At 35.4% G+C, this 14,097-nt stretch overlaps 2 protein-coding genes across 3 annotated transcripts in view; both read right to left on the reverse strand.

The window, feature by feature from the left end:
• LOC132103372 (RNA-binding protein 42) overlaps positions 1-14,097 on the reverse strand; it is a 77,607-nt gene that overhangs the window by 14,867 nt on the left and 48,643 nt on the right. The gene's annotated exons all lie outside the window — the stretch shown is intronic.
• Positions 68-12,109, reverse strand: ncam3 (neural cell adhesion molecule 3). Its single transcript, XM_059508647.1, has 17 exons — positions 12,095-12,109; positions 11,926-12,049; positions 10,543-10,614; positions 9,630-9,827; positions 9,400-9,537; positions 8,178-8,321; positions 7,970-8,087; positions 7,250-7,404; positions 6,675-6,808; positions 6,328-6,445; positions 6,025-6,192; positions 5,818-5,937; positions 2,280-2,407; positions 2,011-2,176; positions 1,716-1,911; positions 1,030-1,155; positions 68-739 (listed from the first exon to the last, which is right to left on the reverse strand). The coding sequence occupies exons 1-17, from the start codon at positions 12,107-12,109 to the stop codon at positions 700-702; spliced, it is 2,160 nt and encodes a 719-aa protein (XP_059364630.1). The 3' UTR covers positions 68-699.

Genomic DNA, 14,097 nt, shown 5'->3' on the forward strand with positions numbered 1-14,097 from the left:
AGTTATATTTATATTAAAAGTTGTTGTTGTTTTTTTTAATTTTTTTTTATTATTATTATTTTTACAAAAGTGATTATTGTTCACATAAAAGGGAAAATTCATGTCTTACCAAGTCCATTGGACACTCTTTCTTTCACCTGTTCCTTTAATCAAAATTTTATACAAGCTACAAGCATATGTTAGATGTGCAATAAATTAACATTAGTGATGGTATTATTCTATGATATTATGCTCCCATTGTGTCAGTAATATACTTTAACATGTCAACATCATATTCAACTTAGCTGCATTTTGCTTTTATCTGCTCACTACTGAACTACATTCAGCTCAAGTAGCATTTGTCACATTCAGTATTTACAGTGCTGGATCACAATCATATATTCCGTTACATCCTACATTTAGTACAATCACAATTTAAGAACAAACATAATGTAAATCACACGGCACTTGAATGTTTTCCTGCAAGTAACAGTCGTCCGTTCTGATGTTTATTTGTTCCAGGCTGCATCACTTAAATGTGAAGTATATCATGTATGAAGTTTTATATCTTTCAAACAGGTTTCTCAAACACTCCCCCATCTGTCATTGGTCAGACAAACAGATTGTCCCGCCCCGAAACTCACACTATTGGATGAGCCATGTTGGGCCATTGAAGTGTTCAATGTTTTCATAGCATTGTGTTGTGTATAGTATCTTCATCTAAGCCTCTGCTGCTGGGTCACCAGATTCTGGTTTCTTCCTACAAAAAAAAACAAAAAAGAAAAAAAAAGAAAGGAGATAATATATCATTATTTCTACAATGCATGTGATAGAGGAAAATACACAAGCTGCTTTCTGTATTGTTTTAATTGTTTTCTGGGGGAGTGGATATATAGAGAAAATTATAAAAAAATGTAAAACAAGAGTTAAAAAATTTGATTTAAAGCAATAGTTCACCAAAGATGAAAATTATGTGATTATTTACTATTATGTATGATCTAGGAAGTACAAATCATTTGCATGTATGTCATATTTGAGGTTGGCACCTACTCGAATTTGGTAAGAGGCGCTTTGTCACACGTGACTTCTGAATGATTGTCATTCACTGCCCCATTGGATGACTGAAGCTTTGGGATGCTGCCTCGTGGTAGTGTTAGCCCGCTCAGCTTCACGTCTCTGTATCAAAGAACACATGAGGACTGAGGACAACAAATCTGACTAAATGCAAAGCTCTAAAATTGAATTTTTAGTATAAAAATCAACATCTTAGTTAGTTATAAGACATCATTACACTCCTTCATTAGACATCAAAAGCTCATAAGGTAAATTGCTAAGAAACATCTTTATGTGCTTTTTGAGTTATTATTAATCATTTTGTTTATATATACTCTTGTTAGTTCAAAATTCATCAATTAAAATTATCATAAATTACTATTATTTATATTTATATATTTGCTAATTTATTAATTTATATAATTAATTTATTAATTTAATTAATCACAAATTCAAATGTCTTTTAGACTTCATTTATGATAATCTTATTGTGCTTTTTGTCTATTTTGGAACAAGTTGCATCCACTTTCTTGTAGGAATTTAAAAAAACATTTTTTAACAGTTTTCCTACAAGAAGGGGTTCAATTCTGGAGTGAACTATTTATTTTAAGAACTATATGCAATCACCATAAAGTAACACTATGTGCAAAAAAATTGCTTTGTTGGAAAACTAGTTGTCTTACCTAGTGGAATTATTGGCCTCTACATCCATCTCTTTAGACTCTGACACTTTGTGTCCAAATAGTTTATGAGCGAGGAAATTAAGCAGACCGCAGTGATTGGTGTAGCAACAGAAAGCATCTACTGATACCATCAGCACCAAGAAGATGACCATTACAATTCCCACCACACCTGCTTTCCCTAACGCTGGCTGACTGACTGCAAGAGAAGGAGAAATCAATTCAAATCACTAAAGAGTGAACTATTTGTTAAGCATACAATGCATAATATTATTGCACTTTCTCTAATCAATCCTACCAGGTTGTGGGACGGTGAAGTTAACTGTGGAAGTGCTGGAGGAGCCATTGTGGTTTACTGCAGAAACTTCCATTTGATAGTTAGCATTGTACTCGAGATTTTTCAGATGTATTTTGGTGGAGTTTCCAGGAATTTCTTTTTTAGTCCATTCCTCATTTTCATGGTTCTGTTCCAAACGAGTGGCATTTTACATTTAGATACTTCACATATTTAAAATACATATACTGCTGAGATAAACTGAGAAGTTTTTGGCTGGATTTCAGACTGACCTCTTTGTAGCGTACGATGTAGCGTAGGATAGGAGATCCTCCGTCTTTCAGCTGTTTAATAGGGATGGAGACTGAGTTTGTGTCCAGCTTTTTCTCACTCAGAGACAGAATGGGGCTGTCGGGTTCCCCTGTATGAAGGAAAGAGGAAACATCAAATAAAGGGAACAAAGACACAGTGTAACAGATTGATCTTAGGGCTGGGTGATTTTGATTTAAATTGATTTTTTTATTTTAATTTATATTAATATTTATTATTATTTTATTTTAATTATATTTATCATCAAATTATTTAATATATATTTCATTCTGAAGTTTGGGGTTGGTACAAATTTTTTACAAATTATTATTATTATTTTTTAATAAGTCTCTAACACTCACCAAGGCTGCATTTGACAGGAATAGAAAAAAAAACAGACCCATTGCAAAATATTCTTATAATTTAAAACAACTGTTTTCTGTATGAATATATTTGAACTTGTGATGTCAAAGCTGAATTTTCAGCTTCATTACTCCAGTCTTTAGTGTCACACAATCCTTTAGAAATCATTCCCATATGCTGATTCGATGTTGAAAACAACTGAGCTGCTTAAAGGAGTCATGACCCACAATTTTCACTTTTCCACGAGAATCAATGTATGTTATGATTGCCTAACGATTATACACTGGCCGGGAAGCCGATATTTAAAAGTGAAGCGTTTGTTTACCTCAGGGTTTGTAAAATAGCCCACGTGCACGTGCACTCAAATACGAGATTTTGATTTCTTCCCCGTCTTGACGTCAAGACGGGGCAGGATATACCATATATGGACACCGCAGCAGGAAGCTCGCCCCTTCCCCTCTCCCCCTCATATTCAGTCGCGAAAGATGCTGGAGTAGTGCACACGTGAGTTGCTCTGTGGTTGACTGCCAGAATCAACATGTAAATGTGTTTTCTCTACCAAGAACGGACCTACCTATCAGAGACCAGTGGATTAAATTCATTTTTAATGACGCGGTTCCTTCAACCCTTCCCACTGGCTTATCGTTACATGTTTGTGCTAAACATTGTACGCCGAAATCCTTCACAAATTTGGGGCAATATCAGGCGAAGTTGGCATCGAAGCTCGGGAAAAGCGCCATTCCAACAAAATTACCTGCAATTGAAACGGTAAGACTGTGTTTTTATTGCTCTACTGTGTGTAACACACAGCATAACTGCTAATGCAGCTATTGTATGCTATTGCGTCTGTCACTAGACAAATAAACGAAAGACTGGAGGTGAAGTAATTATTTATGTTCCCTGTAAACGGACTGCAAAAACGGACTTTTGACTGCATTATAATGATTTCTTAATTCAGAATATGATCAAGATTGCGTAGGTTGATGTGTTCGGGGAATTTGCCAGTTAATAGTAACATTTAAAGCCCCTTAAATGAACGAAATGACTCGAAAAAAGATTTGTTCATTTTGATGAACTAGTTTGAACAAGAGAGTCTGGCGTTGCCAGATTGGGTGTTTTTCCGCTACATATTAAGGCCGGTTTACGGTGGGTTTTCGCCTGGAAGGCTTTATGGAAATCTGGCATCCTACTGAACGAAGTTAAACTGAGAGAGCGTGGCGTTCACAGACACCAGAATGAACGACTTCACAGTTCATCAGCCAGTAATGCGGTACGTTCAGTTCATGTTCGCCCAAAATATGAACTATCGTTCAATGAACGCGTCCAGGCACAACTCTGGCGGGAGTATTAGCTTCGAGGTATGGGGAATGGCTGCTAACGTACTTTGCAAAAAACAAATGACTGAGATCATCATGAATTCGGTTATTATTTATTTATTGCCTAACGCTTACATGAGGCCCCGTCTAGTTTGTGTGTGTGTGTGCTCACGTCTTATATTTGTGTGTGTGTGCTGTGCTCACGTCTCATATGAGTAACTTTATGTGCGTAGATAGTTCATATACATGTATGTGTGACTAGTACTTAGTATATATGCAAGCGTGTTTCATATGTGTGCGTGAATGAAGTTTGATTTAAGCCCTAAACGGCGCTGGCCGGGAAGCCGGTCGCGTTCATTCACAACTTGCGCCATGATGTCAGTTTGTAATGATATGCTAAAGCGTTACCCGCGGTGTCAACCCCCCTCCTTCCTGCAACCAATCAACGTGCCCCTCATTTGCATTATTATAATGACCGTCCACGACAGCCAAAATATCGCATCAGATCTCGCGAGACAATAATGCCTACAGAGATAAGGGTCTGAGGAGCTCTGTGTTTATTTTTTTTCCAATTTTCTTTTTTAGAAGGGCCTGAAAGACTATAATACAGCAGTAGGTATCCAAGGTAATACGAGGGTATGACTCCTTTAATATTTTTGTGGATTCTTTTTTCAAAAGGGTCCATACACAAAAATCCTACTGACCCCAAAATTTGGAACGGCAGTTTAGATATTGATTTGCTCTTAAAAAATTTCTAAATTATTTAAAATGTTTAATGCATATACTTAAATACAGTAAATATATAGTTAGACTGCATGTTTTCCACACTAATTAATGTAATGACACATGTAAGACGTGAAGAATGAATCACTGAATCAGAATTTCGAATCACAGAAATGAATCAAACTTACCAACCCTAACACAGTTTTTTGTAAAATTTAAGAAATTGTTTCATTGGTCAAATAAAAAGTCAATTTAAATGATTGTAAATCACCCAACCCTAGTTAGTCTAAGAATACTACATTTGATGTTTCACTGTTGACCTCTATATTTTATTAAAGTTATCAGAGAATGTCTGCATCATACTTAAGTAATTGACAATCCAGTGGATAAACTCCAAAATTGTTCACTATAGTATGGATGTGCGAGAGCGGTAGACCAACATTTCATGCTGAAGCAGTGATTTTCTCTGTTCTCCTTTTCTTCAGCATTGAAAACATGCAGGTAAACTCACTTTCACACGTCTATAGCACAGTAAACAATTAGGCTTGTGTTTTAGCCTATCAACTGGAGATGTATGCATTCAAAATTTTGATTTACCATCTACAAAGGAAGGTCAGAATAAGGCAATGGATGGCCCCGGGACCAGGAGCAGGTTGTAATGAATGGAGAATGGTCATCATCAAGCAGGTGGCAATTAGAGGAAGAATGGACAGCAGAAGCAAATCATGAACATATGTGATGAGCAAACAGGCACTGATGCATGACAAGAATGACAGCATGAATCAACTGCAGTAAAAATATCTAAATAACTGGCTAAAATGTCTTTGCATTATTTAAAAAAATATATTTTGCCTGCAAACCAGTGGCAAGATCCAAGTGGTCTAAAGGTGTATCAAATTAATTTTACATTTTAAGAAAATACAAATATTGCATCTAGCCTCTCAATTTATTAAAGCCAATTTATTCAATGTCACAGCACAGGCTATATCAACTATTTGTGTGCAGAATCCAATTGGCCTGCCAATAGCTTAAAAAAGTCACAACAATATTAATAATAGCTTTCAACATAGAAAATGGTGGATATGAAGCGGATGAAGTGAATAGACAGAAGATAACTCACGTTGGGACTGTGAGAAGATCTTGTGTTCTGTGGAGAAGTTTCCCTGGTAGTGAGAGTTTTTGGCGGCAAAGCGAATGGAGTACTCTGTGTACGGCTCAAGGCCTGTGATCACCAGGGGATCTACAAATGTAAGCGTTTCATCACATATTTGAATTTAAAAACCATCAAAACATAAACTTAACTTCTCTGAGTGAAAAACTTATTTACTTGTGGGCTTGACAACGATTTCACTCCAGGTGTCTTCAGACGGTTTCTTCCACTGAAGGATGTACTGGGTAATGGAGGACCCTCCATCCAGCACCGAGGCACTCTGGATGAGGACAGATGATGAGGGCCCCGGGGCCACACTGAACTTAGTGGGTGTCCCAGGCCAGGCTTTTGAGAGAGAGGAACATCATTTATTAATGACAAGCAATATCGAAAGTTTATTCAGAAAATAAAACTATAAAAAAAAAAACTGAAAAAAAAAACATTATTTCAACATTACTGAAACCACTACAAGAGCCTTACTTATCAGCTGGAAGTCTTCAGATGTTGTTCCCACTGTATTGCTGGCTATGCAGGAGTACAAACCACCATCAGAGGGCATTACATTTTCAATAATCAGCTCAGATCCCTCCACATTCATCTGCCCACACGTTCATGCAAACAGGAAAGACAATAAGAGACAGGAAAAAGTAATTAAGACCAAAGAGAAAAGTACGTGGGTCAAACTTCCTGTAGATACAGAGTCCCCCCTCGCTGCCACCAACATCAATTACAATCCAATTATAAAAATAATTATTTCAACCCAAGCTAGATTTTATTGTCTTAAACATATTTCCAAAATTGCAAACTAAAATGTAGATGTTTCTCACCATTTTTTCTCTGGTAGTCTTCCTGAACCACTGTACGGTTGGAGTTGGATGTCCCGTGGCATTGCAGATCACAGATACAGCTTCTCCTGGAATAACTGTCAGCTTGGTTTGATCCAAAACTACAGCCGGATGCTCTGAAAATTTTAATAATTAATTTAATTTAATTTAATTAAAAAATGAATGTATATGGTTGACTGATAAGCCAACCATTGTAAGAAACTTTAATAGAATAACCTACCTATATTAAACAGCTAATGAACATAAAAAATATACATAGAGTCATACATATATAACTACTGTGGAAATAGATTAATGTAATAAAGAGTCAAAATGTTTTTGTTTGGGTCTGGCCCATTGCCGAGTGTCAATTTGATGCTTGCATGGCACCAAATTCCCCATATCTGTGTTTGTGACTATAGTAAACACCTGACTTCAAGAAGTAATGTTAAACTTTGTTACTGTTAATCGTCCAAAAACAAATTAATGCAGACCACCTGCCCTCATCTGATGCCTCTGTGCTTTCAGCAATGTACAAATCCATCATTTAATTTTATGTTTCTAGAGCTTTGCTTTACCTGAGACTTCCAGAATAAATGTGGCGCTGTTTTCCCCGATCTTATTGGTAGCTATGCAGACATACTCTCCAAAATCACTCCTGGTCACTGCAGAGATGGTGAGCTCGCTCTTATCAGAGTTGAATTTGTAACGGGAGACATCAGAAGTGGAAGGGCTGAGGGGAAAGATGCAGAAACACAGTCTGTTTGCCACTATTGTTCATTAATACAACAAAAAATGTACTCATGGAAGAAGAACTAACAACAAGAGACAAAGGGAAAGCTCCAAATACACAAAATGGAAAGATGAAGACTGAGACTAAAGAATATGTGTGAACACATAGTATAGAATCGGTAACAAAAACTTGTGAGCTACCTTTCTGTTAACAACTGATTTCAATAAAATTTTGTATTCACATGGTGCTACTAACAACACGATCGTCTAATAAACACAAACATTCTGATTTCATATTTGCCTGAACCATTTTTTGAATCTTTTATGTTTATTTTAAAAACCCTTTTATGTAAAGTATTTTGAAATGCCATTGTGTATGGAATTTGCTATATACATAAACTTGCCTAGAAACGGTCTCTTGACGCCTATTATGCTGCCTATGTAGGTAGCTCACTAGGTTTTGAAATGGAGCCGTAGAAGTAGTCAGGAGGGATTATACTACTCAGACTAAGTATTATAGATAAGCATGAATGAAATATTATAGCATTTTCTATGGATATACATACAATATCCATGAAATGTTTGGAGTGGGTACTCCTTTGACCAGGCAGGCTATAGACACAGTGGTGTTAGGTCCGGCAGAAACCTTCATTCCCTTCTGATTAATCAGGACAGTCGGTGGCTCTGGAGAATGGGATTTTTAAAGTAGACATTAAGAGGACATATTCACCCAGGCAACACTAAGAACAAACATGATTATGACTATGTCCTCACCATTAACAACAACAGAGATCTGGAGGTCCCTTACTATGGGGCGTCCCTTGATCCTGCCTTCACAAGTGTAGGTTCCACGGTCTTCTTGCTGAATTCCCAGAATCTGCAGAGACTTGTCTGCCAGGATTCTGAGATGACCTCGTCCTATACAAAGAGAAGAGGGAAGGCAGAGCGTGAGGAATGTCAAAGATGCAATAGTTTTACTTTTAGATTCATGAGACACAGCCTTTAAAAGCCCACACGCACTCTTAAATGACAGTTCACCCCAAAATTAAAACCTCTATCATTATTTAGCAAAATAGGCTCCAGAAATGTACCCAGTGCCACCCCAAAGCGATCACCAACAGCTTTTATTACTTTTGACAGAAATTATGATTTCGGTTCATTACGAGTCATTGCACAATATGTTGAATCTGATGTTGTAAACTTGCTCAGTAGCTCACCTGGTAAAGAACTGCACTTGTGCTCAGTTACGAGAATACAACTCAACGCTCAAGTTAACACGGCATGGCTGCTTCAGCAAATGCATTTTTATTTAATGCTTAGTTTTGTTAACAGTTAATTGTAGGTTTTATGTTTCTTTCATAGAGCATTAACCTTTCAGCACCACTCCCCAGGCATTTCATTTTCCGAACTGCTGTGATAGATTCAATCACAAATTTAGTAAAACATAGCCAGATTCACGTTCATCTGTTTCGGATGGATTTTAGCACCAATCACTGGACATTTCACACTGAAAGTGCTGTTAGGCATTTAAGGAGCAACATAATATCACTAAGTAGAAACGTCACCACAGGTATGTTTCTATATAATTCCAAACCCTGTGCAACTCAAAAGGAGAAATGTGAGTAAATAATAATAGACTTTTCATTTATGGGGTGAACTGTCCCATTAAGGTTGTCAATGGTGGCGTTTACTTGAAATGGGGCAGGGCGTGATGTTTTGGTGCTTTTTATTTTAGCCTCTCCATCAGACAGGAAACAAAAAACACTACAAGCTGTTCACAGATGTTTCCCGATTACTAGTGAGAAACATCTCTCGATTTGGTTGCAAATCGGTTAGAAAACGATTTCATAGGCCCCTCCCACCCCATCACCTGATCGTCCACCATCGCCATACTGCCATTCTGCCATCTACAGGCATCAGTGATAGCTAGGAAGGTGAGGAGACCCCATACCACATAAAAGAGCAGAAGGACCTGCAGCATGTCCATCCCCCCTACCGTCATCATTCACGATGCGATTGTTCCGAAACCAGAAGACGTCCACCGCAGGCTTCCCGGACACCACGCAGGGAATGGTCACTGTCTGGTTGACCAGAAATTCATGGTATGTCCGTGTGTTGCCAAAGTCCAGTGTTTCTGATGGTTGGACAAGTATCACATGAGAATCATTCAAAAAAATTGTGAATTCACAAATAAATGTGTTCAGGAACCAGAAGAAGGGAACCTACGGTAGACGTAGATCTGGTAGTTTCCCTTCTTTGTGCCGTGTTCATTTTCAAACTCGCAGGTATATATTCCAGTGTCATCTAATTCAACGTTGTTCAAGATCAGTTTACTCGAGGATTCATCAATTTTCTCAACTGTATGGCGATCTTCATCAACTTCTTCATCATCTTTCAACCATTTAATTTCTCCCTCTGAATCAGCTGAACCACGCAACAGAACATAGAAAATAATTTATTTGTATGGCACTTTTCACAATACATATTGCTTCAAAGCAGCTTTACAAAAACAGCTTGTTTCAATGTTACAATTATTAAGTATTCTGTAATCAGCCAGAGATGAGTGTATGAATGTCTATATGGTGTTAATTCGCTATACTATAATAGATGATTAAAGTCATTTATTCAGTTAAGCAGAAACAACAAATGTAGGCATGCAATAACTTATTACAATTTATAATATTTAATATTTATTGTAATACTTTATATTTACTTAATATGCAATATTGTAATATTTCACAGATTAAAAAACACACACACACACACACACACACACACATATTCTGGGTATTTCATGACAGTAACATAATATTTGTAATGTTAAAAATGTTTAGAATGGTAGAGATTGTGGTATGATATTCAAAACCCATATTCAAGGGTTTGTTGGTTTTCAAATGATAAACTTTTCAAAATGAAAACAAAAAGTATTGTTGACATTTGAGGAGAACTAATACACTCACTGTAATTACCTTGAGCCCTGATTTGTTAAAAAACAATGCATCTTTCATTTGCACTTAGTTTGATATTTTGCAGCTAATGCAATGATATTAGGACATTTTTATGTGTATCAGTTGTACAGATATAATTCGGGGTCATTGTTTGATTCAGTTAGTCAGTTCTTAGTACTAAACACACCAACCTTTGCACAAGAGCAATGTGTTGCTTCCCACCAGCAGATCTGGGGTAGTAGAGATGATGTCTACTTTAGCATCTACAGTGAAAAGAAAACACATAACCACAAATTATTAACAGTCAGCTTTACACTCTTACAAAAATGTAGGGTGCCCAAAGAACATTTCAGTGAACAGTTCTTAAAATAACCTTTTTTTTTTCTTTTTTTTTTATGTAAAGAATATTTTTTATAATATTTGATCTTTAAAGAACCTTCTGTGCAATGGAAAGGCTCCATAAAGGTTCTTCCTGGAACCATATTTTAATAAAAAAGATTATTATTATTTCTTTTTATATAAATCTGAGTTTTAAACAAGATAGCTTTAATTGTGATATTTTTTTCATGGCAAAGGATAGTTTTATTGCATTGCTACCACAAATAGCTCTACTAAAAATATTGACTTACAGACAATGAAAAGAGTAACTGGACATTGAAAATGACCAGCTTCCCTTGCAAAGCAACAATTCTTCCTTTATAAGTGATCAATGACATTGAGCCACAAAGAACAGGGCAACAATGTAATGGCTTTCTTTTCAAAGGGAAACAAAATGATATTTTAAGTAATCTGCATATATTTTTTTGTTTTTATATATTTTGATCCGTAATCATTAAATAGTCATGTGTCAAATGTAGATTGATTTATCCTCTGGTTTATGCCATGTCAATTCTCATAGCAAAAGAATAAAGCATCAGTTAAAAAACAGATACACAAACAAATTAATAAATACATTTAGTAATAAAAAGAGAAAAATAAAAAGGAGATAACAACATCAAACAGGATAAGTAATAATATATACACATTAAATATATTTTATTAAAATGTATATGTACACTTGAGATAAAAATTAATAGATAAAAACAAATCATAAAACCATATAATATTGTACATATATATGACTATTTACATGCTAATTTCAGAAAAAGGTTCATATTTCAGATGTAATATAATATTTTCAACACAAATGATATTGTCAGCACAGAAATATAAGTAAAAACATATTTAAAAAATATTTGTAATATTTAAAAAAATAATAATTTGATAATAAATCCCATATTTATTTATATTATAATACATTCTTATTATATTGTATTTATATGTGGCTATTTATACACATATTTCTGAAATTGTGCATATTTTTTTGATGTAATTTCAATACAAATGATACTGTCAGCACAACAATATGGGTGAAAACATTAAATAAAAAAATATATATACTTAAAAATGACATGTTGATAAATTCCATTCCAATGTGGTCTCACACTTTTGGACACCACTGTATGAAAGCAAGTCAGTATGTTACAGAGAAATTAAATTACACTCAAATATTAGTAAAGTAAATCCCTGCTCACCTGTTAGTGTTGAGCTTATAAGAAGGAGTCCACACAGCCTGAGCATCATCATGTTTGCAGTCATCTCTTCCAGAGCACCTCTCTTGGAGTCTGACAGGCAGGGTGTTCCACGTGGTTTTATATGCTGTGACAGAGACAGAGTGGAAACTAGTTATCTGGAGGATCTTACCCCCAAACTCCCCATGCTTTCAGATGAAGAAGTGCATGGATGCAGAGACGCCCAGACGCCAGCGGCCCTCCCCTCCAGTGCGCCGGATGAAACAAGCAGCGGTCCCCTGACACTTGATGGAGGAAGAAGATATTTTAATCTCATGATCTTGCATTTTATTGAAGATGATTATAAACGTGCGGAAGATAAACAAACACATGCACATACACGTTAGTGAATATAGAAAAAAGGGAATAAATTATTTATTATACCTGATTGTTTTTTTTTATAGGCTATAATTGGCTATATATGTCTACGTATTTATTAATCAAGAGTTATTTATATTATACTAACTAAAATATAATTTAAATATTTAATACTTATAAATAACTGACAAAAACAAACATACAGAAGAACAAATAAGTTTACTTAAAGTTAACATACATTTATAAAATTTAGCTTAACATTTTATGAGGTGTGGGTTCGCTGTTGTATGGAAGTGACCTGATATTAAGTGCTACTACAGCAAAACTGAAAGTTTGAAATTGCTTTTATAGATTTATTTAAACTGGCAATTAATGTACATTTTAAAGAAAGAACTTAGCCCTTTAGAATCAAACGAATGATGCTGAACTACGCGGAGACTGAAAGCAGGTCTGGAGTACCTCATTTATGAGGGGAGCGGAGTGACTCCAAGCGTCTATATTAAAGGTGCACTGTGTAATTTTTTGCGGCGTCTAGTGGTGAGGTTGTGCTTTAGAGACGCTACCGTGGTCGACACAGGTAAAGATGTCTTCAGTAAAGACAGCAGAGAACAATGAGATTTCTTTACAAAGGTAAATCAAGGAATTATATTTATTATTCAATAAATCAATGTTATTGCTAATGTTAATGTACTTGTTCATCTTTGTGTCAGTGTTTTATTGGCAAAAACAACAAAGTGACAAACCATTTAAGGCTACTGTACAAACATGGCGTGACTTGCATGTAAGGGGACCCGCGATATATGTAGATAGAAATAGCTCAATCTAAGGTAATAACAACATAACGGTTCATTAAGAAACGTCTTTATACACCTCTGAAAACATAGTTATATATATTGTAATGCATTGCTGTAAATAGATCCTTGTAAATATTACACATTGCACCTTTAACTCCGCTTGTGCTCCACTCCGGATATTACATTTCACTGCTCCTTTCACGCTAGAGAGAGAAACACAGCTGCTTGAAAGACCCCAACTCATTACACCCTTGAAGATAAAGTCAAATGGAAAAATGACTATGTATCAGCAACTAAATGTTTTTAACTTATACACAGATGTGTTTTCTCTAGGTTTAACACATACAAAACATTTGAATTAGAAAGTATTCTATTCTCTAAGACAAAATTGCCATATTTTTTGCCTACATAAATCTATTTAATCCAATGTCGTGAAATGGATTAACACCACTGGAAGTCTGAGATTTTTGTAGTAACCAACAAAGGAGTGTTCAACAAGTCAGAAATGAGTTACAATCCATTACAATGATGAAAGTCTTCATCCTAAAACAAGCAGACAAGCAAGTCTTCCTAAAGGATGCAATGATTACAGTCACGTATCATAGTGTAATCAGCAGAAGAGATGGTTTATAAACAAACACAAGTTTATTTTTGTCTTTAGAAGAACAATCCACGTCAGCAGTTTGACTCACCTGCTCTGACAAATTAGAGCTCAGCGTGTTTGCGTGCAGAAAACAACAGATGTTGTTCCAGGCAAGTTGGAATTATAATTTTGCTTGCAATGCTTACAATAGCCAACAAAACATTTATTTTAGGGATATATTTTAGAATACGTAGTAGTAGCCTACATAACCCTTTTATATTCTAATGTTAGTCATATTTTTTACTTATTGGATTAATAAGTATATAATAAAATCTAATCCTATATACACACACACACATACACACACACACACACACACACACATGCATTTAAAAAATAAAATGAAATAACATTTATTAAATAGTATAAATATTTAGAAAA

Source organism: Carassius carassius, chromosome 24 (assembly GCF_963082965.1).
Source record: "Carassius carassius chromosome 24, fCarCar2.1, whole genome shotgun sequence".
Classification (NCBI taxonomy): Eukaryota; Metazoa; Chordata; class Actinopteri; order Cypriniformes; family Cyprinidae; genus Carassius; species Carassius carassius.